This window comes from Thunnus maccoyii, chromosome 6 (assembly GCF_910596095.1).
Source record: "Thunnus maccoyii chromosome 6, fThuMac1.1, whole genome shotgun sequence".
Taxonomy (NCBI): domain Eukaryota; kingdom Metazoa; phylum Chordata; class Actinopteri; order Scombriformes; family Scombridae; genus Thunnus; species Thunnus maccoyii.
Window position 1 is genome coordinate 26,651,157 of NC_056538.1, and position 21,450 is coordinate 26,672,606.

At 38.8% G+C, this 21,450-nt stretch overlaps 1 protein-coding gene across 1 annotated transcript in view; it reads left to right on the top strand.

Moving 5' to 3' along the window:
* gbe1b (glucan (1,4-alpha-), branching enzyme 1b) overlaps positions 1–20,885 on the top strand; it is a 91,605-nt gene extending 70,720 nt beyond the window's left edge. Inside the window, exons 15-16 of the mRNA XM_042414869.1 lie at positions 5,607–5,724; positions 18,765–20,885. Coding sequence (XP_042270803.1) covers positions 5,607–5,724; positions 18,765–18,827 — 181 coding nt within the window. The 3' untranslated portion in view covers positions 18,828–20,885. The remainder of the gene's footprint in view (positions 1–5,606; positions 5,725–18,764) is intronic.
* The last annotated feature ends 565 nt before the right edge of the window (positions 20,886–21,450 follow it).

The window sequence follows — 21,450 nt, forward strand, 5'->3', positions numbered from 1 at the left end:
AAGAGTGTAGTGCTGTTCTACATAACACTTCAGTGTGTTGGTTAATTTAACATAGAGACTCGAGGAAAAATAGTTGTCAGTATAACACTGAAAATAATATACAGTTGCTGTTGTTCAGATGCACTGCAGCTTGATAACTGCTGTGGTTTTAGTGTCTGGGGTATAATGGTAAAGTGAAAGTCTGCTGTCTTAACTTTGCAATAAATAAATAACAACTCAACTGCAATATAGTCATTATCCCTTACTACCAGTCCTTAGTTTGAGGCTCAGTGACTGTTTGGCCTCTTCATATTTTAAGACAAGCTTTTCTTTTGCTTCTCATTGTCCTCTTTTGAATGTGTTTTTTTTCCTCCTTGAGGAACAGGAGAGGAAGTGAAGTGAAGCACCTCACCAAAAATGTTGGCCATTAAAATGCAGTCAACGTCAGCTTTTCGACAGGCACTCAAACCATCAGTGTTTTTTATTATTTTCTCTCTGACTCGTGGTGGAGGCATTCTTCAGGCAGTGGGCTTTATCTGGCTGGTTGGAGTATTTGAAATCCCAGTTGGATCCCGTCATGAAAGCTGTACCTGTCAGGGCAGATTGGTCTTTGATTTACACTGTGCCAATAGGTAGTTGAGATTGTGTCAGGTCATCATTCTCCTTTTCTGTCTGAGACGTTCCTTGAATGCCGTTTGGAATAATTCAACTACAGGTGCCGTGACACTAACTAACTAGAATTTAGAATAAAATACACACTGTCGTACATAGGTGACAATAATTTACTCTGATATTATCTAGAATGTATCAGATAGGGTCACTGAAAATGAAAAATATGCATCTATTTGTTTTTACAGCTCTCTGCAGCATGCTGTAAGATACATCAAGATGGATTGCATCCACAAAGTTACATTACTTTTCTCTGTGTGTGATCCCATTAGGCTCTAACTCCACCAGATATCATCTACAAGCTTCCTCATCAATCCTGAAGCTTAATCTGTGATTCCAAATTTTTTCATCTTCAAATGGTGTAAACAAACAGAGCAGCTGCTTTTTTTCAGGCTTTGAGTTGTGTATTACAATTTGGATTTTATTTTTATTGTTTTAACCTTCAATTCTATTGATTATTATAACATTGTTCTCACCAAAAAAGTCAAAAAAACAGAAGCAGTGAGACGATCAGACAGTTTTTAATAGTCCTGTTAACATCTATATTTATGCAGATGACACAGCCATTGTAGGTCTCACACAAATAAAAATAAAACACACCAGCAGATACAGGTAAATCAAGCAATTACCTGGTGCACAGACAATCTGCAGTTCAACAAATCCTAAACATATTGTTGACTTTAAGCATCCTTAACTGGATATGGGACATGAACACATAAACACAAATAACATAGTCTAAGAAAGACTCTTCGTTCTCTCACCAGCTCAAGAAATTTAGAGTGAGACGACACCTCATGTTCTTGTTCTACTCTCTAATAATTGAAAGTATTTACACATTATTCATAACAGTCTGGTACAATGGTTCAGACAGTCAAACCTATAAAAGACTCCAGCAGATTGTCACTCAGTCATCTAAAATCATTGGCATCCCGCATCCACCAATTAAATCTCTCTCCCAAACACTAACTATAAAAATAGGACATAAATGTCTGGCATTTCAATAGTAAAACTGTTTGTGCAATGCTAAATAAAGTACATAACCAAGAAGTCAGTCTGTAAACTTTGATGAATGTTTACAACTGAGTTTGGGTAATAATTTTAATGTTTCCCTAGTTTGGTCACCAAGGGGATTTGTTTAAATCATGTCTGATGGTTTAGCTGCTCGTGTTTCTTGCCAAGTCTGACAAGTTACATGGTAATTGTAAGGAAGACTAAAATTATGAAAATAAAACCCATGTTTCACCACTTATAGCAAATTCAACAATACATAGCATAGGAACCCTCTGAAACAATGTATTTTCTTTAAAAATATATTGCTTTTATTTGTAAGGTTAATTTAAAAACAAAAGGATGTGCACTACTTTGTATAAAGAGTTTGACAAAGGTTGGTCTGGATCTCCTCAAACTTCTAACAAAACAAAGCAACATAGTATAAAGGAGAACTTTGCTGAAGGCTGTGAAACGGTACTGTAGGTGTCATACTCTTCACACAAAGTCATGGACATCCCTTTATCTTGATATGAATAGGCTTTAAGGGCCCCATTGGGTTCTTTGAGTTTCATACAGCGACTGCTGGTTGGCTAGAACCATCTCTTAGTCCTCTGTAACAGAAGCTCTTTCTTCCATTTCTTCCACTGACGTAACTTGTACAGGCTGAGCAGAAAGCATGGAAAAGCCGACTCTGAAAATGCATTTAGAATGCTTACAAGGCCATGCCACATTCTTCAGATGTGCACATATATCTCGTTCAGCTCTTGTTCACCCACGCCAGGGTGCTATTACTTTCATAAAGACAGAAAAAAATGACAAGCTGATGGAGAAACCAAGTGGTGGCTTGGTCTGCAATCATGGTCATGGCCAGATTGTTTTCAGGTCACCAATGGCTCTAATCATCAAGCTTTCAGATTGACTTCTTTTCTTTCTACTCATTGGGCAAAATTGATTGTGTTCTTAAATCTTCTCCTTTATTCACAAAGGTTGTATTGATTACAATAGTTTACAGCTGAACTGCAAGCATTTGTTACAACCGTCTGTAGCTACTAACAAACACGTAATCGCTCAAAGCTTCCAACTGCCAATTTATGCTGATTTTTGCTTCCTTGCAGACAAGTTTTCCAGGTAACTCTGAATTACTGTAACTATGCCTCATTTCCAGCTCGTACCATGCACATGCAATCCACAAGACTGGAAATGCACAACAAGGGTGTGGATTTAGTAATTTGGTGGCCCTACTATAGGCAAACAGACATCAAGCCTCCATTGTGCCTTATTTTCACCCCTAATTGAGAATGCTGTCATTGGCAGTGGTAGAAGAAGTACTCTGATCATTTAATGAAGTAAACTGTAAACTGTAAAAATACTCAGTAGACTGTTGCATAAAATGGAAATATTCAAGCACAGTACAGTACCAGCCAGTGAAAGTATTTAAATTCAATTACTTAATGACTTAATTCATATATTTATTTTGTGACGTTATATTTCTACTCCACTACATTAGCATATAAGGATTTTAAATGAAAAATATATTGTACATCAACCTTTCTCCTTTTTTGCAACAACTTATAGAAGATTTACACTTTCATATACCTGTTGCCCTGATATTTCTATTGTAGTGTACCACAGATAAGTCTGTTCATTATGTAGTTATTTTGTTTATTTGTTATTGACTATATTGGATGGAAATTGTCTTTAGAATTGCCCACTTGGCCCACAATAATATATTTGCTTGTATAATCTGTATATAGTTTTTTGAAGGAGCGTTGTAGTGTCACTAGCACCTCAGGTCAATTCTAAAACCTTTTATTGGGAAATATTTACAGTTAAAATTAGAATTAGTTCATGTAAAGGTCTTTATTGTCTGTAGTAAAGGACTTAATTCTTAAATTCAAACAGATTATTGGTTTCCCTGAAGCATCATAACCCCTGAAAGAATATTTCCATATTCCATCTGATAGTTATTGTAAAACCTCCATAGCGAAATGAGTTTGTTCTGTCAATAAAACACCATAGCAAGCGAGCGGAGCAGAGGAGGTGTGGAGGAGGGGATCTTCCTCCTCAGCAGAAACAATGCACAGAGCAGCACTTCTTTTTAATCATCACTATCAAAGCAGACAAGCAGGCAGCAAAAGCGGAATTTTTTCCGGCTCTGGGGCAGAATGAGGCAGTGTTTGAGGATCACACTCAAACTCTGGAGTATCGCCTATGGGGAGATAAGGTGATTATTCAGCCAGCCAATTAGGGGGCTGTTTGCATGTCTGCTCCTCTCTCCTGGTGTTTGTTACAGCACCACTCCTTACAGCTCACATCCCTGAGAGACAGGAGTAAATAATGCACTGCACAGATGTTTACAGTATTGACATATCACATGGACATTGGGGTACTTGTGTACGCTACTAAGCATTTCTGACTGACATGAGCAAGGCTAAACTTTGCCCCTGCAGAGAAGTTTTTAGATGGAAACGCATATTTATGCACATGCTTGTCAAAGTGCACTTTTTTGCATTTTAAATTGGGCTTTTAAAATGTCTTAAATATTTCCTCGGACATTGATAATTACCTTCTGACATCCATTCGTTTTTTCAAGCAACAAGATGATTGAATGTACTATCATGTCAATCAGTTTTAGAAAGGGAGGAAGGATTTTCTAAAAGTGTGCCATCTAAATTGTTTCTTCAGACAGACATTTGGAGCTCTTTCCCAACAATTTAGATATCACATTAGACATTATTCTCCATTTCCCTCAGCTGAAGGACATAATTAATCATGTAATCAATTTGATGCTGCACTTTTGTAAAAGGTGTACAGTATATATGCTAAAGCCCTCACTGAAGCATATGGCATGATTTGCATATTATATTTCATGTGGTGTCTTTCCATCTTGGTTCCTCTTCCAAGAACACACATATTTCATCAAACTGTACTACCCCTTTCATAGAAGCTGCCAACAGTCGGCTCTTCAGTGTCTGAACATCCTGTTCAGAAACACAGAAGAGAGATTGTGCAAAAAGATGGAAGAAAAAGTGTGGTCCATTACCCCTCCACCACCCACACGAACTACACACATAATACTGTTTCTACTACTCCAACTCTCTCAGTGGAGTAAAGAAGCATATGGTGTCTTTTTAAAAAGTAGTCATCCACCACCCTCCCCCCACCCCCCTGGAATGGTTGTTTTACAACTTTGCATCACAGTGGATTCACTAAGGATTTTTGACAGTGATCAACTGATAAGGACTCTTTATGTCAAAGAAAAAAACACTAATCATGTGCATGAGCAACATACAGTTAACATACAGCACAGTATATGCAGTATTCGTTTAGGATGTTTAGTCACAATGGATGTGATGCTTGACACAGCTTGAGTCACTGCAGAATCCAGATGTGATTAAAGTTGCCTCTACTAATTATCAATGGTGATGAATGCCTGCACAGTCTTTTCTTTTGTGTTATATTGGTTCTTAATTTAAATAAACTGTGATATCCTCAAAAAAAAAAGCTCAAGCATTTCATTGTGATTCAAAGTTGCAAAACAATAAAACACAAAAAAGCCCAAGAGAAGTGAATACTTTTTGTAGACGCTGTATCTGTGCGTATTTGTTGTCACTCATTTGGATCACTTTTTTTGATTGAATTCATTATTTATGCAGTGAATTAGATAAATTAGACAGGCAGGCTGGATGGTTGAGCCATGGCTGAATCACTTTTGTATTTATGTTAATTTCAGGCAGCGTTCTCTTTGTCTGTTAGGGCTCAGCACTGTCACATTGCAGTGCTGTGAGGGGGTAGATGAATGCTGATGGATGTGAGGATTTCAATGAGTATAAACCAGCTGAGCCCTGCTAAACCAAGTCTGCACACCAAAAGCACTGGTGATAAAACCTTCTCTCGTGCTTCTTTTGTCTTAGATCGTATAATCTAGTTTCCCACTGTCCTTTTGCCTTAACCTCCATCTTTGTCAGATACAAAATCAAGCTGGATTCAGATGAGGCTGTGTATGGCGGTCAAGGACGGCTGGACCACAACACCGAGTTCTTCAGTGAGCCCCAGCCCCTCCATGGTCGCTCCAACTCCATGCTGGTACATATTTTAAACATCACACTTTTGACTCATCAAAGTTAATCTTTTGTTGAACATAATCAAGTCCTAAATATGGAGTGTACTCCAATTACCAGTCCAGGGCCATTGTAGTGGAGTCCAGTCTCTAGACCACTTTTTCTGATGAGCTGTATCACCAACCCACTCTGCATACTAATTCCAACATGGTCCTGAGGATGTGGTACATTCACACTGTGAAAATGACAAAATTAAGTAGTACTCAAAAATGTCAGCATGCATACTAAATGATTTTTCAGAGTGCTGTCGATGGACACTATTGTCCCACAATGCAATGCACATATATAATGGAGGAGCTGCTCACGGCTGAAAAACATCAAAAGGAGTTGTGGGCGGTGATGAGACATCTCAGGAAACAAAACAAAAAAAATTAAGTAATAAAAACATCGGACTAACATTTTTCTCTCTCTTGGTTGTTTCCAAGTTGACTTAACCAACAGATATCCAAAGTCACATGACTAGCATAATTTCCTAGCTGCCAGAACAGGTAGAATGGATTACTTAATTAGTATATACTTGTGGTTTTAATATATAGTGTAGTTTTGGGGCACAGCTTCTTTTTTCATTTCAAGTTGTCAAACTCATGTGCATTAATAATGGCTGCATTCTGTTTAAGTGTGCAAGTCTTGAGATCCAGGTATAGACTTTTTTTTTTAATCATATCAGGAAAACACATGACATTAATGATGGCTTCCTTCCATTGAAGTGTCCCAGTAGACCACATCAGTGAGTACAATGGATCCTGACACTGAAGCATAATGCTGCCATTATTTATGATATCAGCTGCTCCTGTGTTTAACAACTTAAAATGTCTACTTTGACAAAGTGCTGCTGTGTTTTTTCCATCACTGGCATGGCTCACTGACACATTTAAAGCTCATGATACACAAGTGTACAGTACCTGGAAGATTAAAAAGTATCCACCAGGCAGAAGATAAAGGCTGAATCATGGGCGACACTCGAGAGAGTTTCTATATTGTTAATAAAGTAACGGCAGGCGCAATGGCAGCAGCAACAAACTCTTTTTCTTCATAACTTTCCTAGTGTTGTCATTTGTTCAGAGTTTTACTTCACATCCTGATACACTCCCCCCACCATTCATGTGATTTATTGCATCTTGCAGATACACATATACACGTTTTATTTAAATGTTCTTTTGCAGCACTGCCAAGAGTTTATACCTGAGTATACATTGTAATGTTCCTCACACTTGAATGCATTAATCAGTCAGTTCTTATACATTAATCAGGGGGATTTGTACATTTATACTTTAGAAAATAACTTATGCAGAAATAGATCCCTTAGAATAAAGTAATAAGAAAGTATTAACACACTAACTGCTTGGAGCAGTATAAAATGTGATGAAATAGCTGTCAGTTTATTCATGTTTTGTCCATTTTATGTTCCATGTTTAATTTCACAAATCAGTTTAATTAACCCAGAACGGAGTTTGTAGTGAGAGGATCTTTTAAAGCCATTCTAATGAGGTTTAAGTGTGTTGCCATAAAAGAGAGCTGTCTGTTCTGGCACAAAACCACCATCTCCCTGGTCTGGACCTCTCAGCGTATCCACTGCTCTATAATTTAGTATCTCCTTCATTAATATGATTTTTAATGCAGAAACCAGAAAATGATCAAATATGGCTAGATCTGTTTATCAGGGGAAAGTATCGATTGTTTGTGGTATCTCGACATCATTAGACTTTGTTTGTGAATATCATATCTGGTGTCTATGCATTTTACTGTGCTCAAGCCGGCAGTTATCCTGGAGTCACTGAGAGTTATGTGAATCTAATATCTACCGCTTTTCAGATTCTCCGGCAAACAATTTGCATTATTCATGGTGTTAGAACTTACCTTTTCATGTGCACGGATCTTAAACTCGCACAGCGTCACAGAGGGGAGGAAAATATCTCGGAGAATGAACCACTGGGCTTCCATCATGGAGACTGCTTAAGGCTAATGGCATGAAATGGGTCGGCCCTTGAAATATAGAAGGAAACATTGATATGCATTTTAAGCCTAGCGCTCGAGGATCTTCCTCATGTTTGCCTCCTTTTTTTCTGATGTAATTTTTTTTCTTGATTAAAATGCTGAAAGGCAGTAAGATGTTTATGAATAAAATCAGGGATGCATTAGAAAGGATCACCACGGATACCCAAACACTCCAGCTATAAATCAGCTGATTGCAGGCCATAGATCTTGTGTTAATCAATCCAATTAATGCATGAGGACAGTGATATCTGTGAAATCGTCTCCACGGTCATGATCTCCCACCGTGGTTTCACAGTTTGTTTAGTAAAATAATAAATATTTCGTGGCAATACACTTAAACTGTTTCTGTTAGTGGCAGTGTTGACATAGCACCTGATAATGGTTTGTTTATCTGAACTCAACTTGAACCTCTTCAGATCAATACTGAAAGCGTTGGTGCATTTAATAGATAGCAGATATTTTTCTATATTAAGAGTTGGACGGAGCACTTTAATGCATCAAAAATGTGTTTGGCAAAGCTCACGCTGCTATTAAGAGCATCAATTCAGCATTATTTAAGAATCCGTCCACCCCGGTTAAAAAGCGTCTTCCTCTCTCATGCAGACAGTGATCCTCCATCGTATTAGCTTAGGTTTCATCAGTTAAGGAGTCATATTCCACATTCTCTTAAATCTTTCCTAACTCTTATTAATTCAAGCACCACTGCTTCCCCCATGTCCCTCTTGGCCAAAATATGAAGTTTAGTTAACAAGTCATCTGCTAATGTTGGCACCATCTTGGATTAATGGGGAATGAAAGAGAGTGAGAGGAATGAAGCCGACAGGGAGGGAGGAAGGAGGCAGGGTCCGGACCTTTCTGTACATACTGTATCTCCTTTACAGGCTCCCTCGTAGAGATTGCACAGTGAGACTGTAGTCTTGCATAAAGATGCTTCTTCCTCCTCGTCCTCCTTCTCCTCCTCTCACCTACCTTGTTATGACAAGAATAATCAGACAAGAGCCTCTGCGGGGGCTGTGAAAGGTGCCCACACTATCCATGTTTTATTTAACAACTGTTGCTTTCAAAGTCTGCGCAAACTTCTTCTCCCCTGTCTTTTTAATGGGTCTGTCAGTTCTCCTGCTTCCTCGTTACTGCATGATAATAAACTCTCATATCCTCCAAGAATGCATCACTCCTCAGACCGAGAATGCGCATAATTGGATGATGCCAACAGAGTCTATGGTGAATACCACTGTAATGCCCTGTGTGTACAAATATGGTCTTAGATTTTTGTCATGTGGTATCTGTTTAGCCCTTTCAGTCATGTCTTTCCCTCCAGTCTAAAAACAAATCAATAAAGAGATTAAAGAACAAACAAACAAACAAACAAAAGATGGTAAACAGGTTCTACAAAATATGCAGGAGAATGCTCCATACTGTGGTAGACATTTCTAATATTTAACCTTCACATTACAGTATACAGTATGAGCTGCAGCTTTTACACATTCTTCGCTAAAACAAACTCATGTTCTTGTGAATATTCAGATTTCACAGTTAAAAAAAATCTGTTAAATAGCAAATTAACACTCCATATTTTTGACTGCAAAATAAATTCAACAATTTGTTGCGAGTTAATACACATTAGTGCACAAACTTATGATAAAATGTAAGTTAACCTGTTCTGTAAGTTGTCACATTTACAGTTTTGTTTGAGTGTTATAACGTCAAAGGGATAGCGCGAAGAAACGCTGATGAATAATTAGCTTCTTCAAAACCTTTTGATAAACTTTGCGTGCATCAAAGGAGTTGTCTCCTTTGACAGTTTCACTAAAAGAAATTATGCTGAAGTGAGGAAGAAAAAGAAAGTGAGGGAGACATAGCAGGCTGGTGGCAAATGATCAAAAGACGCACATTTCCATCAGAAACATCTGAGGCCTGATGTTGAAGTGTGAACTAACAGAGTAAAACTGTGACAGAACGTGGAGAACCTGCTTCATACTTTACATTCACGTACAAGAAACACACATATACTTAAAAATCCTCATGTGGCTGCTGTGTATATTGTACATATGTACTATAGAAAGATCAGAGCTTGCATTGATTAGTATGTGTGAGTTATGTCTTTTGTATTTCATACAGACAGTCATTGTTCCCAGGTGATGTATCCTAATGATCCCCATCAGTGATCCCCTGACTTTTCATCTAGCACCAGCGAGGTTGACATTCGTGGTTTTGAGAAAAATGTCTCGTCAACTATCTGATGGATTTCCATTCAATTTATTGCACACATTCATGTCAAGCAAATGTTAGTATGCTAACATGCTAAACTAAGATGCTGAAGATGGTAGAGATTGTACTGTACCTCTTGACTGCAACATCAGCATATTAACAATGTCATAGTGTGCATATTAGGATGCTGATGTTAGCATTTATCTCAAAGCACCACTTTGACTAAGTACAGAGCTAGCATGGCTAATAGAGGGGCTTAATGTACACATTTTTCTGTCATGTAAGCTAGGTGATTAGGCTGACCATAAATTAATCCAAGGTAAAATTAGATTTTTTAACCACCTGGATGTTGTAATTTTGGTCATATTACTTGAGTTAACGTATTACTCACCAGTTTAAGTGCTGATATGGAATAGTGACATTGCTACAACAGACTTAAAAGTATTATAACCAATGAAATTATAAAAAGAAGACCCAGGTTGTAAACAGAAGCAGAATTTTCCTTTAGATGAGTCTTAACTCAGTTATCCACCCAAGTCATGTTTGTGTTGTTACACTGTCAGATCCTTGGTTTTTGCCTAAGATACAACCAGCATGTACAGAAGTGCTTACAGGGAGCTGATCCTTGTTAAGTGAGTAATGGAGCTGAACAGAGACATGTCTGGAGAGTTAAAGTGCATGGGTAGTCAGGCTTGCCAGCAGCTGGGGTCAGGAGACAGAAACCTAGTGGATGATATATTCCTGTGAAGGACCTCATGAATCCTTTATCAGCGTGTTTGAACATTGATCAGATTGAGTATTAGCCCGAAGGCTGGACTCTGCTCTTGTGAGTGAGTCAAAAAACAAATTCTCACATGTGCTTGTGATACAAGATGATCCAAGAACATCCATGAGACAAAAGAAGTCAAAACAAGACTGGGTCAAAAACTAGAATATGGCTGGAAGTGGAGACACTCAGCTGAGGCGACTGATGAAATTACACCACTGTCAGTCAGTCAGTCAGTCAGTCACAGATTTTCGCATTTGGCCCCGCTGGCCCCCGCTGTTGAAGTCCAGCCAAAAGGGACAAATGGACTTAACTTTCTACTAATACAGTAGCTCACAAAAAACTGCTTTGCTTCCTCTTTATCTCATTTTTGTTTTGCAGCTCTGATAATAACACTTACAAATTGTCAGATTTGCAAAGGTTCTGTTGTACAATAACCGTTGTTGGATCTGACTGCTGGTAGAAACTGCCGTTGCTTAGATCTGAAATGTCTGCCGGTGAAGGCAAGGCAAGGCAAGGCAAGGCAAGTTTATTTATATAGCACATTTCAGCAACAAGGCAATTCAAAGTGCTTTACACAAAACATTAAAAGCATCAAGACAAAGTGCAAAAGAAACACACCACAAAAGGACACCCAAATACAACCAAAAACAGTCATTAAAGAGCCCAAAGACACAAAAACAAGCTAAAATAGAATGAGACAGGTATAAAATACAAGAATAAAAGTTACAGTGCAGTGTAAGAAATGAATAATTATTTGATTTAATCAAAGGCAGCGGCAAATAGAGAAGTCTTCAGCCTTGATTTAAAAGAACTGAGAGTTGCAGCAGATCTGCAGTTTTCTTGGAGTTTGTTCCAGATATGTGGAGCATGAAAACTGAACGCTGCTCCTCCATGTTTAGTTTTGACTCTGGGGACAGAAAGCAGACCAGTCCCAGACTACATGAGAGGTGTAGTTGGTTCATAACGTAGCAGCAGATCAGAGATGTATTTTGGCCCTAAACCGTCAGCGCTTTATAAACCAACAGTAGTATTTTGGAATCAATTCTTTGACAGACAGGAAGCCAGTGTAAAGATCTGAGAACTGGAGTGATGTGATCCACTTTATTGGTCTTAGTGAGGACTCGAGAAGCAGCGTTCTGACTCAGCTGCAGCTGTCTAATCGATTTTTTTTAGGGAGATCTGTAAAGACACTGTTACAGTAGTCGAGTCTACTGAAGATAGTGAAGCAGTAAACACCTACTCCAAATGACTCATCAGAAAGCAGCAGAGGCTTTATGGACATATCCAAACAAATTCAGTCAGATGCTGGAAGATAAGGGTTGCTTGTTGCACACAAAACACTAGCAATAAAATTAATACTACACTGATAAAAACTGCCTGACATTACACCTAAACATTTTTTTTTATTAATATTGAGTGACTGGAATTGTGATCTTTATTAAATCATATTTAAGGTTCACTAGGAACGTGTAGTTATTAGCGCAGATGCGGGAGATCAGCAGGGTGATGGGGGTTTATTTCCTGGAGCGCTGAATAACCTTTTCATTCACATAACAGAGTTATCTACTTAAATAACCAGCTCCACACATACTCTATACTAAATGCTAACTACTAAATGATATTCATAGCTACAGTGGAAATTGCAAACTGAAAATGAACCACCCACCACCCCAGACAGCATCTATATATAGATTTGAGTTGATTCACGGACTTTAATACTTAAAGGTTAATACAAGTGTGTTTGCAGCTTAAGTTCTTTACCCACAAACTTACGTATACTTTACATTTTTTGCGAATCATTTTCAAATGCATGCTAAACTATTTAAACTAGTTTTTTGATGTATTTTTCCTTCTGTTTAGAGCAGGCATTGGCTTCCAATAATTTCTGTGTGATAATAAAATCCATCACAGTGAACACCAAGCCTCTCACAACTGAAAAGTTGAATATTACACACCCTTGCTCAGTTCAGTACACTCAGGGATTTAGGCTGTTACAGCCCACTTGGTCTGGTGTGACCATCAGCTTATGGTTGCTAATGTTAGCGAGCATTAGGTAGATGTTGCTGTATAATGTACATTACTGAGTCAGTTCACTGACTTTATGAGCCTTCTCTACTTGTACTACTGTAACACTACATTTTAGCATTTATGATCTCGTGTCACTTGTCCAAAGTGGCCGCTGTTCTTTGCCACAAAATGATGATGTTGCATTGACAAAAAATAATACTTGATGATCGTTGTGATGAACTATACAACTCAAACAAGTCTCATTTGCTTCTTTTAGATTTTAATGTGTATAAATTAATGGATGTCTGGAAGAGTAAAAAAAAATTCTTAAACACAGCAGCATACTGTAATTGTTAAAACAGTTGGTTTTAATATCACTAAAGTATATGTGATTTTTAGTAAATGGACTAAAACCTTCACAACCACTAGCTGGGTTCAATGTAATATTTTATCCCCACTGACCCACTTGGCCAGTAGATCAGAGTTACTGGCCTGGCAGGCAGAAAATGAAAATAACTTTTTTTTTTTCCATAATTTTGGTGATTTATTATACATAATATGTACAACAGTGAAGTTCTCTTTAGATTTGGTTGTCTTCCTTTAGTTATTGATATGTAATGTTTATATATGACACAAATATGCAAAATATAAATTTAGGCACATATTGGATCAGTAAATGAATGATGTATAAATGTAAGTTTCTCTATATTTTCTGTAAAGCAAGATAGTATGGAATACATAGGGAGAAGAGAACAGAATTTATGATAATAACATTTCAGTGAGTATGGATGATCTTCATAATAAACTCAATTAAACTAATTAACATTAACAACATTAATGATTAAATAAATGCTGAGAGATCCGCAGAAATGTACCACTAGTGAACAGTGAGAGAAAGAATATAATGGCATTTGTTTGTGTTCAGTCTGAGTTAAACCTCAGTTTAGTTACTTTAGGTTTAAACCTGTATTAACCTCAGTTACACAAACAGAAACAGCTGTAATGTCTGTACTTTTGAGAGAGATTTCTGCGGTAGATGTTGACAAAGCTGGCAGGAGCCACAGATATGAAGGCTACACAATAATGTCATAAAAAAACACTCCTGGTGATCAGTAGCAAGCATTTTGTTAGTTATAATTTAAACCGTATATGTTGTTGCTTTTAAACCTTGGTGATTAACACTTAAATAGAGAGCTGTGTGTCTCCTGCAGAGGCTGATGCTGTCAAAGTCACACAGAAGACATACACATAACTATGCAGTGAGGATGCTAACCAGCTAGCAAGTTAGCCGGCAAACTGTACAAAACATATCACAGTCGCTGCCCATGAATATTATTGCTTTCATGAAAGTAGAGAGCCCCTCTGTGTTCTCGTAGCCTTGTAAGTTTCTTTTGCTAACATTTTTTTTTTCAAGTACCGGTGTTGCACCGTATTTGGTGACCCATCAGATTCACCGGTAACAGGCTAGCAGGCTAAGAGCACAGCCTTCCCCACGTGTATTTCAGTGAATCACGATGCATTTCATCAGTCACGTGTCTTGAAAACGATGACACGTCCTAAACCGCACTCACGTCGCAGACTCTTGCCCTTGAACCCTTGCCCTGTTTACACCTGGCATTAACATGCGTCCCGGGTGATCCAATCATAAGCGGACAGCTCTAAGTACAGGTGTGAGCACACCCAAGACACATTGCAATGCGATCACTCAGACCACATTTGGAGGTGGTCTGGGCATGGATATATAATAAGAGCTGGATAGGGCGCTACCGCTCAGCCTTGCAGCCAATTTTTCCCAGTGGCCACTCGCGGTATTGCAGCGAAAAATCCCCCCGCGGCCCAAAAAGGATTTTCCCCATAGAGCACCATTGTAAAAGAGATGCCTGTAAAACTGTTGACAGGACACCTCGAACTGCAAACAACGTCAATTATGACTCTTTCTATTATGAATTTTTGATCCATGGAGGTTTTATGTTTGTCAAACTTTCCTTGAGCCGAGAAAAGTGATTTAAAAATCTTTGACGTCATCATAATGTAAAGTCTATGGGCCGAGCGGGAGCTCGCGGACGGGGCCAGCGGGGGAAACACTACTGCGCAAATTCAGTGGGCCGCACAACACGGAAGCAAACCCAGAAGCTAGAAACTTTTTTTGGCATATGCACCAGGCAAGCAATTCCTGTAGGACTGAATGGGCGCCATTTTTAGTCCGGTATCCAGCTCTTATAATACATCCATGGGTCTGGGCCGCATGTGGCCACATCCACAATGTGTCCTAGGCCACATTGAAGGACCGCCTACTCAACTGACATCCTCTGTTTTCTGGCAGACTAGGCATGAGAATTGAATTGCTGCCTCCTGTGTTCAACTTGTTTGATAACAGGATAAAGAAATGCATTATTTTGTTTTTACGTTTTTCATGTATATTAAAAAAAACGTAATCCACCTCCCGTTTCTGTTTTTCCCATTCCCCTAACCCGTTTTCCTCTTCAAATCGACAATTGGAATAGAAATTATACCAAAACCAGAAAATAACTTGTTTTTCGCTTGTCTGTCTAAAAAAATGCTCGACATAATGGAGCTCAGGATTTATCAGGTGGACGGCTGCTTTACTCCAAACCTGGACTGTGTTTGTGTACCAGCTGACCTTTTGGATGTGTAGAAGAACACAGAACATTAATTAACATTAGATCCTGACCGATGCTGTCGGTGTGTTGGAGATTTAAATAATCAATGAAGTTATGCTGCTGTGCCTCATGCGTAAATGGGGACAGCATCTCTCAATGGGGAGATGCACCTGCGGGGAGATCGTTGCATATAACTCTATATTTGTTATATATATATATATGTGTGTGTGTGTGTGTGTGTGTTTCGACGCAGTGCCAGAGCAAATCAATAGGACGGGCATTTGATTTTCATGAGGGGGCACACAATGCATTGTATATTTGTTTATCCTGTTATCGAACAAGTTGATCACAGCTTTGGACAGAGGGTTCATGGACCCCCGGTCTTCCTGCCAGTTAAAAACGGACAAATTTGGTCTTTGCAAACCGAAATGATGTACGTGTCTATTTGCATATAGACCAGGGAAGTGAGATTCGATCACATGTGGAGACGCCTGTTAATACCAGGTGTGAACAGACATACTTAGAGCTGTCCACTTGTCATCGGATCACCCAAGATGCATGTTAATGCCAGGTGTAAACAGGGCCTGTGAGACAACAGACAGCTGTACCTTTATCTCAACCATCAAGTATGTTGTCTTGTATGATTAGATAACTCTGAACAACAGCATCACTCTGCAGCTCTTTGAGTTGTAGGCCGGACCGGCCACCGCCCAGCCCTATAATCGCGGTTGCCCGTGAGCGAGTGAATGAGTGATGGAGTTTCACCATTGGTCAGCCGGCCGAGTATTGCAGTTTCCCCATTGGCCTTTGCTCTTTCAAAATGAATTGGCACAAGATGATGGAAGCGGAAGACAGCAGCGCCACACAGAGTGACTGTGTTTCCTGCTCCGAGCTGACAGCGCTGTCAGCAGTCGGCAGGAGTGGATTTTATAACTGAACTAATACCATGACGCAAGCTTTTTATTTTCTCCGACATTTCCACATCATAAAGAATGAACAACAGCGTTAAAACACGAGTCTTGCAGGTAAAACATGCGACTCATGTAGGCTGTTGTATCAGGTTAGCGTGGGGAGGCAGCTCTGCAGGTGCGCTTGATTTGATTGTAACTGCAGTAACAGGGCGGAGATAAGCCTCCTGAATTTGCACCCAAAATGCTGTAAAACTTTCATTTATAATTTCCACCGGAGCCTCCATGATCATCGACAGGGAAAGAGGCAGAAAAAAGGTCCATTGAGGCATGAGGGTGAGCGTTCAGTTAAAGCACCTCAAATAACCATTACTCTGACAAAACACTCAATACAGAGTGAAAAACGAGAGACATCCACAGAGTGAAACAGATGAAAGAGCAGGGGGAGTTAACTGATAATTAGAATAGTTATAATTAGAATTAAAATAAGTTCTCTTTCAAATCAAACATCCCAAGATATGAGTGGAAAGTATTGTTCTTGCAAACTGCATTTATACCCTTTTTTTTGACTCAAACATAGCTTAACCATCTCATGTGATATTCTACTTCAGTAAATATTACTGAGAAAACTACAGAAAATTGCAGATGAACGTTTAATATCCAGGAATCCTCATTATAGACAGTACCACCGACTATCCCTGTAACAAGTTGGCCTCAATTTCACACATTGACAATACAAGGTCCAACCATATACTAGGTTTTGATCCAGTCTTGCTTGTTTAGCTCAGCTCAGTATCTGGCCCTGTTTTTGATGACAGTGTTTCTGAATGAAATGTACCATAATGCAAAATACTTTATCCCTTTTTTAATTGTGTCTTCTCTGAATTGTAAGCACAAGTGTGCAACAGGTCATTTACAGTACTGTGTGTACCATATGTATCTATTTTATACCACCACATGTCGTCAGGAGTAATGTGTTAATTAGGAGGTCTCCCAGTAATTGCCGCACCAACACTTGGGACTATCTGCTGCTCTTTGTTCACAGATTGATATAGAATTTGTCACCATTGCTATCTATTTGGTGGAAATAAAAACTGTTGACATATTCCAGGTTAGGCACAGTGGTAGCTTTGTTTAAACAGGTGCAATGATTCATTCTGCCTTTCCTCCTCTCTGCGGTGCTTCTGCATGGAGACTCTCCCACTGAGACGGTTTAATTAGTCACCAATGTCTGTGTCAGTGTTTCAGCGCCGGGCTGCTCAACTCCCTCAGTGACAAACTGTTGCCAAAGAAACACATCCACAGCAAGCTCAGATCCACTGATGCCGAGGGGCGGCTTGAAGAGTTCAGGGGGTGATTGAATTGTTTACAGCTCTGCTCTCTCTTTCAGTTTTCTGTTGGGAAATATAGCATCATTTATGTCTGCTTGGCTTTTCCTTTGGCATAAATCTAAAATGACTAATGGTACACTGTTGTTCCTTGCCTCCAAATGACACTGAGAATATCAAAAGGATTGATCAAAGACTTTATTAGCTTCACCGCTCCAAACTAACACCCTCGCTAAGATTTCTATATAAGGAATCTGACATTTCAAGACTTAGTTTCTTCTTTTTTTGTGGTTTGCTTATTTTTTGCTGACATGTTTTTTCTTCAGTCCAGCAAAACTCGGGAGATTCTTTCAGCTCAGCTTATGCCCACAGGCGGACTCCATCTTCACAGAATCCCAAATTTACAGTTGATGCACCACCAATATTTAGAGATGATGAAACACAGTTATTGCATTGATTGGAGAGTTTTGAATTGAAAAATTAGGATTTTTTTGCCCCCACTTGAGGCAAAATTGCTCATTTGAGGATTGTTTACTTCAATGCACAAGCTTTTAATGGAACAGAATGTTAATGATATGAATGTGAGGCAGATTAAATCACTGATCAGGAATTTTTAGCACCAACTACACCAAGATGTATATTCTCCATAACTCAAAGCTTAAAATGAAATGCTACAGCATCAGTTCACAGGCACAACTTTAAGCAGTTGTGACATCTAAGCTCACAGCAGATCTGCTGACTCCAGTGCCACCCAGAGGTCTTAATGCAGCTGCAACTCTGTCACACTTTAATTATACCTCTCTAACCTTGACGGTCCTCTTTGATCAAGGCTGTGGTGTTTGTGTACTGTCTCCACTGAAGAGTTATTTTTCTGCTCAGATCTGAATATTCCTTCTAAATACACCCCTATCCTCTTCTTCCCTGTCCCGTCTTTTTTTTTTACCTCCCTTTTTCCGCCTCCTCTTCGTTTATCCATCATGTCGACCTTGATTGTGAGGAGCGATCACTCCTGATCATCAAGGCACCACCAAGTGCTTCCATGTCTCACTTTTAGAAATGGCTAAACCAAAATCAGAGATTTGTTAACATCACTAGTCTTCAATTATCATCTCACTTTTCTCCCCACTCTCTTTCCTCTCTTTGTCTCTCTTTCTCTTTCTTTCCCTCAGGTCTACATCCCCTGCAGAACAGCTATTGTCCTGGCCAACGAGGAGATAAATTACTGTTATTAGAGGATGATTGTCTCCACAGAGACCAGGATCGAGAATGGATTCCAACATCAAACTGTGTGTTAACAATCACCTTCATCTTAAAGTGTCAACCTTGCACACCACCCAAACCTGCTTTTTGTGTTTGAGTCTTTTTCTAAATGGAAAAAAGTATTATTGTGAGCTTTGCTGCTTTCAAACACCATCTGCAACCTTAGATGCTGTGTAACCCCATTTACTACAGATTGGTCCATTTGGGAAGCGTCCAAACTAACCAGCAGCTAGATGCTAAAACTCAAAGCCCTGCCTGCAGAGTCCGTCCACCAGTAGCCAGCAGCCATTTATAGGCTCCGTTGAATTTGGCGTGTCATCTGAAACACATGACCAGTGACTGTGGCAGAAGAAAGCAATGCAAGCATTAATTTATTCTTACATGGTTAAAGCTCAGAGATTTTTTTTGATGTTATAAATGTTGAAATACATTTGACTTGGTTTTAATTATTTTGTATTTAAATACAAATAATATTATAGTCAGCGTCAGAAACAAAGATATTTACAGTCTTACCAGCACTTGAAAATCTAAATGTCTAGGTATTTAATCTAAGTCTAGGTCATTCATCTTTGTTAATTTACATTGTGGGACATTGTAAGTATAAAAATATTGTAATTTGCACAAAGTAATAAGCTGCTTTGAGTTATTATACTTCTAATGAGTATCTAAAGCAGTTGCGCTATAATGCTTGAATTTATGCAGCTACTGGGAGCATTTATGTCGTTATTTATGGCCCAGTTATTAAGCCATTAATTTGCAGCTAAAGCAAAGTGATAAAATCACCTAATTTAGATTGTTCACAGTGTGTCACATAATATACAGTACACAGTAACATTTTTAGCTGAATTACAAGGTTTTTCCCTCCACTTTACAAAAACTAATGCATAATTCCCTCCACTGTAGACTATTAAAGTAGTTTGTGTCAAGAATTCACTGTATTTTTGCTAAATTCTACTAAGAGATGATACTGATGATTGACATATCATTTTGTGTGGGAGAAAACAGTTTCGCAGGTATGACTCACACACCTCACTGCTCTAAGATGCTATGATTTATGTGCACCATGTTCATTAGGTACTGTAGTGCTCCCCTGAGATTATTGCAAACGTTCCTGAAAAACACAAGCAGCGTAAATTCACACGGAGAACAACGTGTGCCTCTCCCAATTAGCTGCGACCTATGTGACTTTTGTCTCAACATACATGAAGATTGAACATCTCAAAGAACAGCTGCAACGCTCATCCTTTGTTCCCCATAGCTGTTATGTGAGAAGGTTATTGATTAACTAAACTTTGGAAGAACTGTAGAACATCATTGATGGAAGGTGACTGTTTTTATGGCTACTGAACTCACTCACTCAGGCAAAAAAAGTGCAAATCATTAAAATGCTCTATTGTATGACAGCTTTCATCATATTGTAAGGTTATGTTTCGCAAATGACTGTGATAATTGATAAAAGACAATCTGCTTCCAGCCTCCCTCTGAAAATCTCTTGTTGCCATATGAATGGATGTCTTTTGGACAATTTTCAGTATTCTCTGCACGTTTTATCAAAGCAGTAAGTGAAACGAGCTGATTTTGGTTATCCTAGTAAAAAGCTAATGCCTTGATTTACTGCCATAGACACTGTAATTCTATGATGTACACCTACAGCATTAGTGCAGATTCTCAGTCATTTAAGCCAGTGTATTGTATATATGCTGTATTGTAGCGTGGGTTTTGATCTGCCTTCCCTGCAGCTGAAGAAAACACATTTATATTCAGGACCATCCTCTTGTGTTTAGTCAAAAGTATCATGAACATGTCATTTCTTTTTGTATAACACCAAAGCATTCAAAATGCCCTTTTCCACCTCTCGAAAAGCACAGAGAGGATCACTCTGCATAAATTTCAAGCAACGAGGTTATGAGACTGAAGTGGAGTGTTTAATCATCCCTCATCTGACCCAATGTCATTGTCGTTTTACCACTGCCAAAATTAATTGTCTGCATTTATTCTCAAAAGTAAAATTGATGTCTGATGCACAGTAACTATTGCGGCATATTTCTTTCATTATTACTAATGATAATACATCAGTGTCTGTCTGGTTGCAAGAAAAATGTGGATAAACTGGATGTGCAGCCTGACTACTGATTCTGACCCATCACACACTTCTGGAAATCCAGCATCCTCCAGAGCACAGAGTATTTGATACAAAAACTGTTCTTTTTGGCCTTAATAGTTTTAGAGTTTACTCTAATTGTGAATTGGAGCCTGTCTGTCAGTTTCATTCTTTAGTGAGAGTTCCCTCATACACTCACCTGCCACTTCATTAGGTACACCTGTGCAATCTAATCCAATACAACAGCTCTGCCAAAAATTCTACATTTACAAAGCTTATACATTTTCAGTTTTTGTCGACATAGTTAGAAAGGTGATAATTCTACTTTATGTTTATTATTGAGGTTGTAGTGGGTGATGGTGGTGTACTGGATTGCTTTATATTGAATGGTGCTCCTAATATTTTGCCCTCCTCATGTATGTAAATGGAGTGGACAAAATATTAGGAACACCATTCAATATAATGCACTCCAGTACACCACCACCACCAGCACC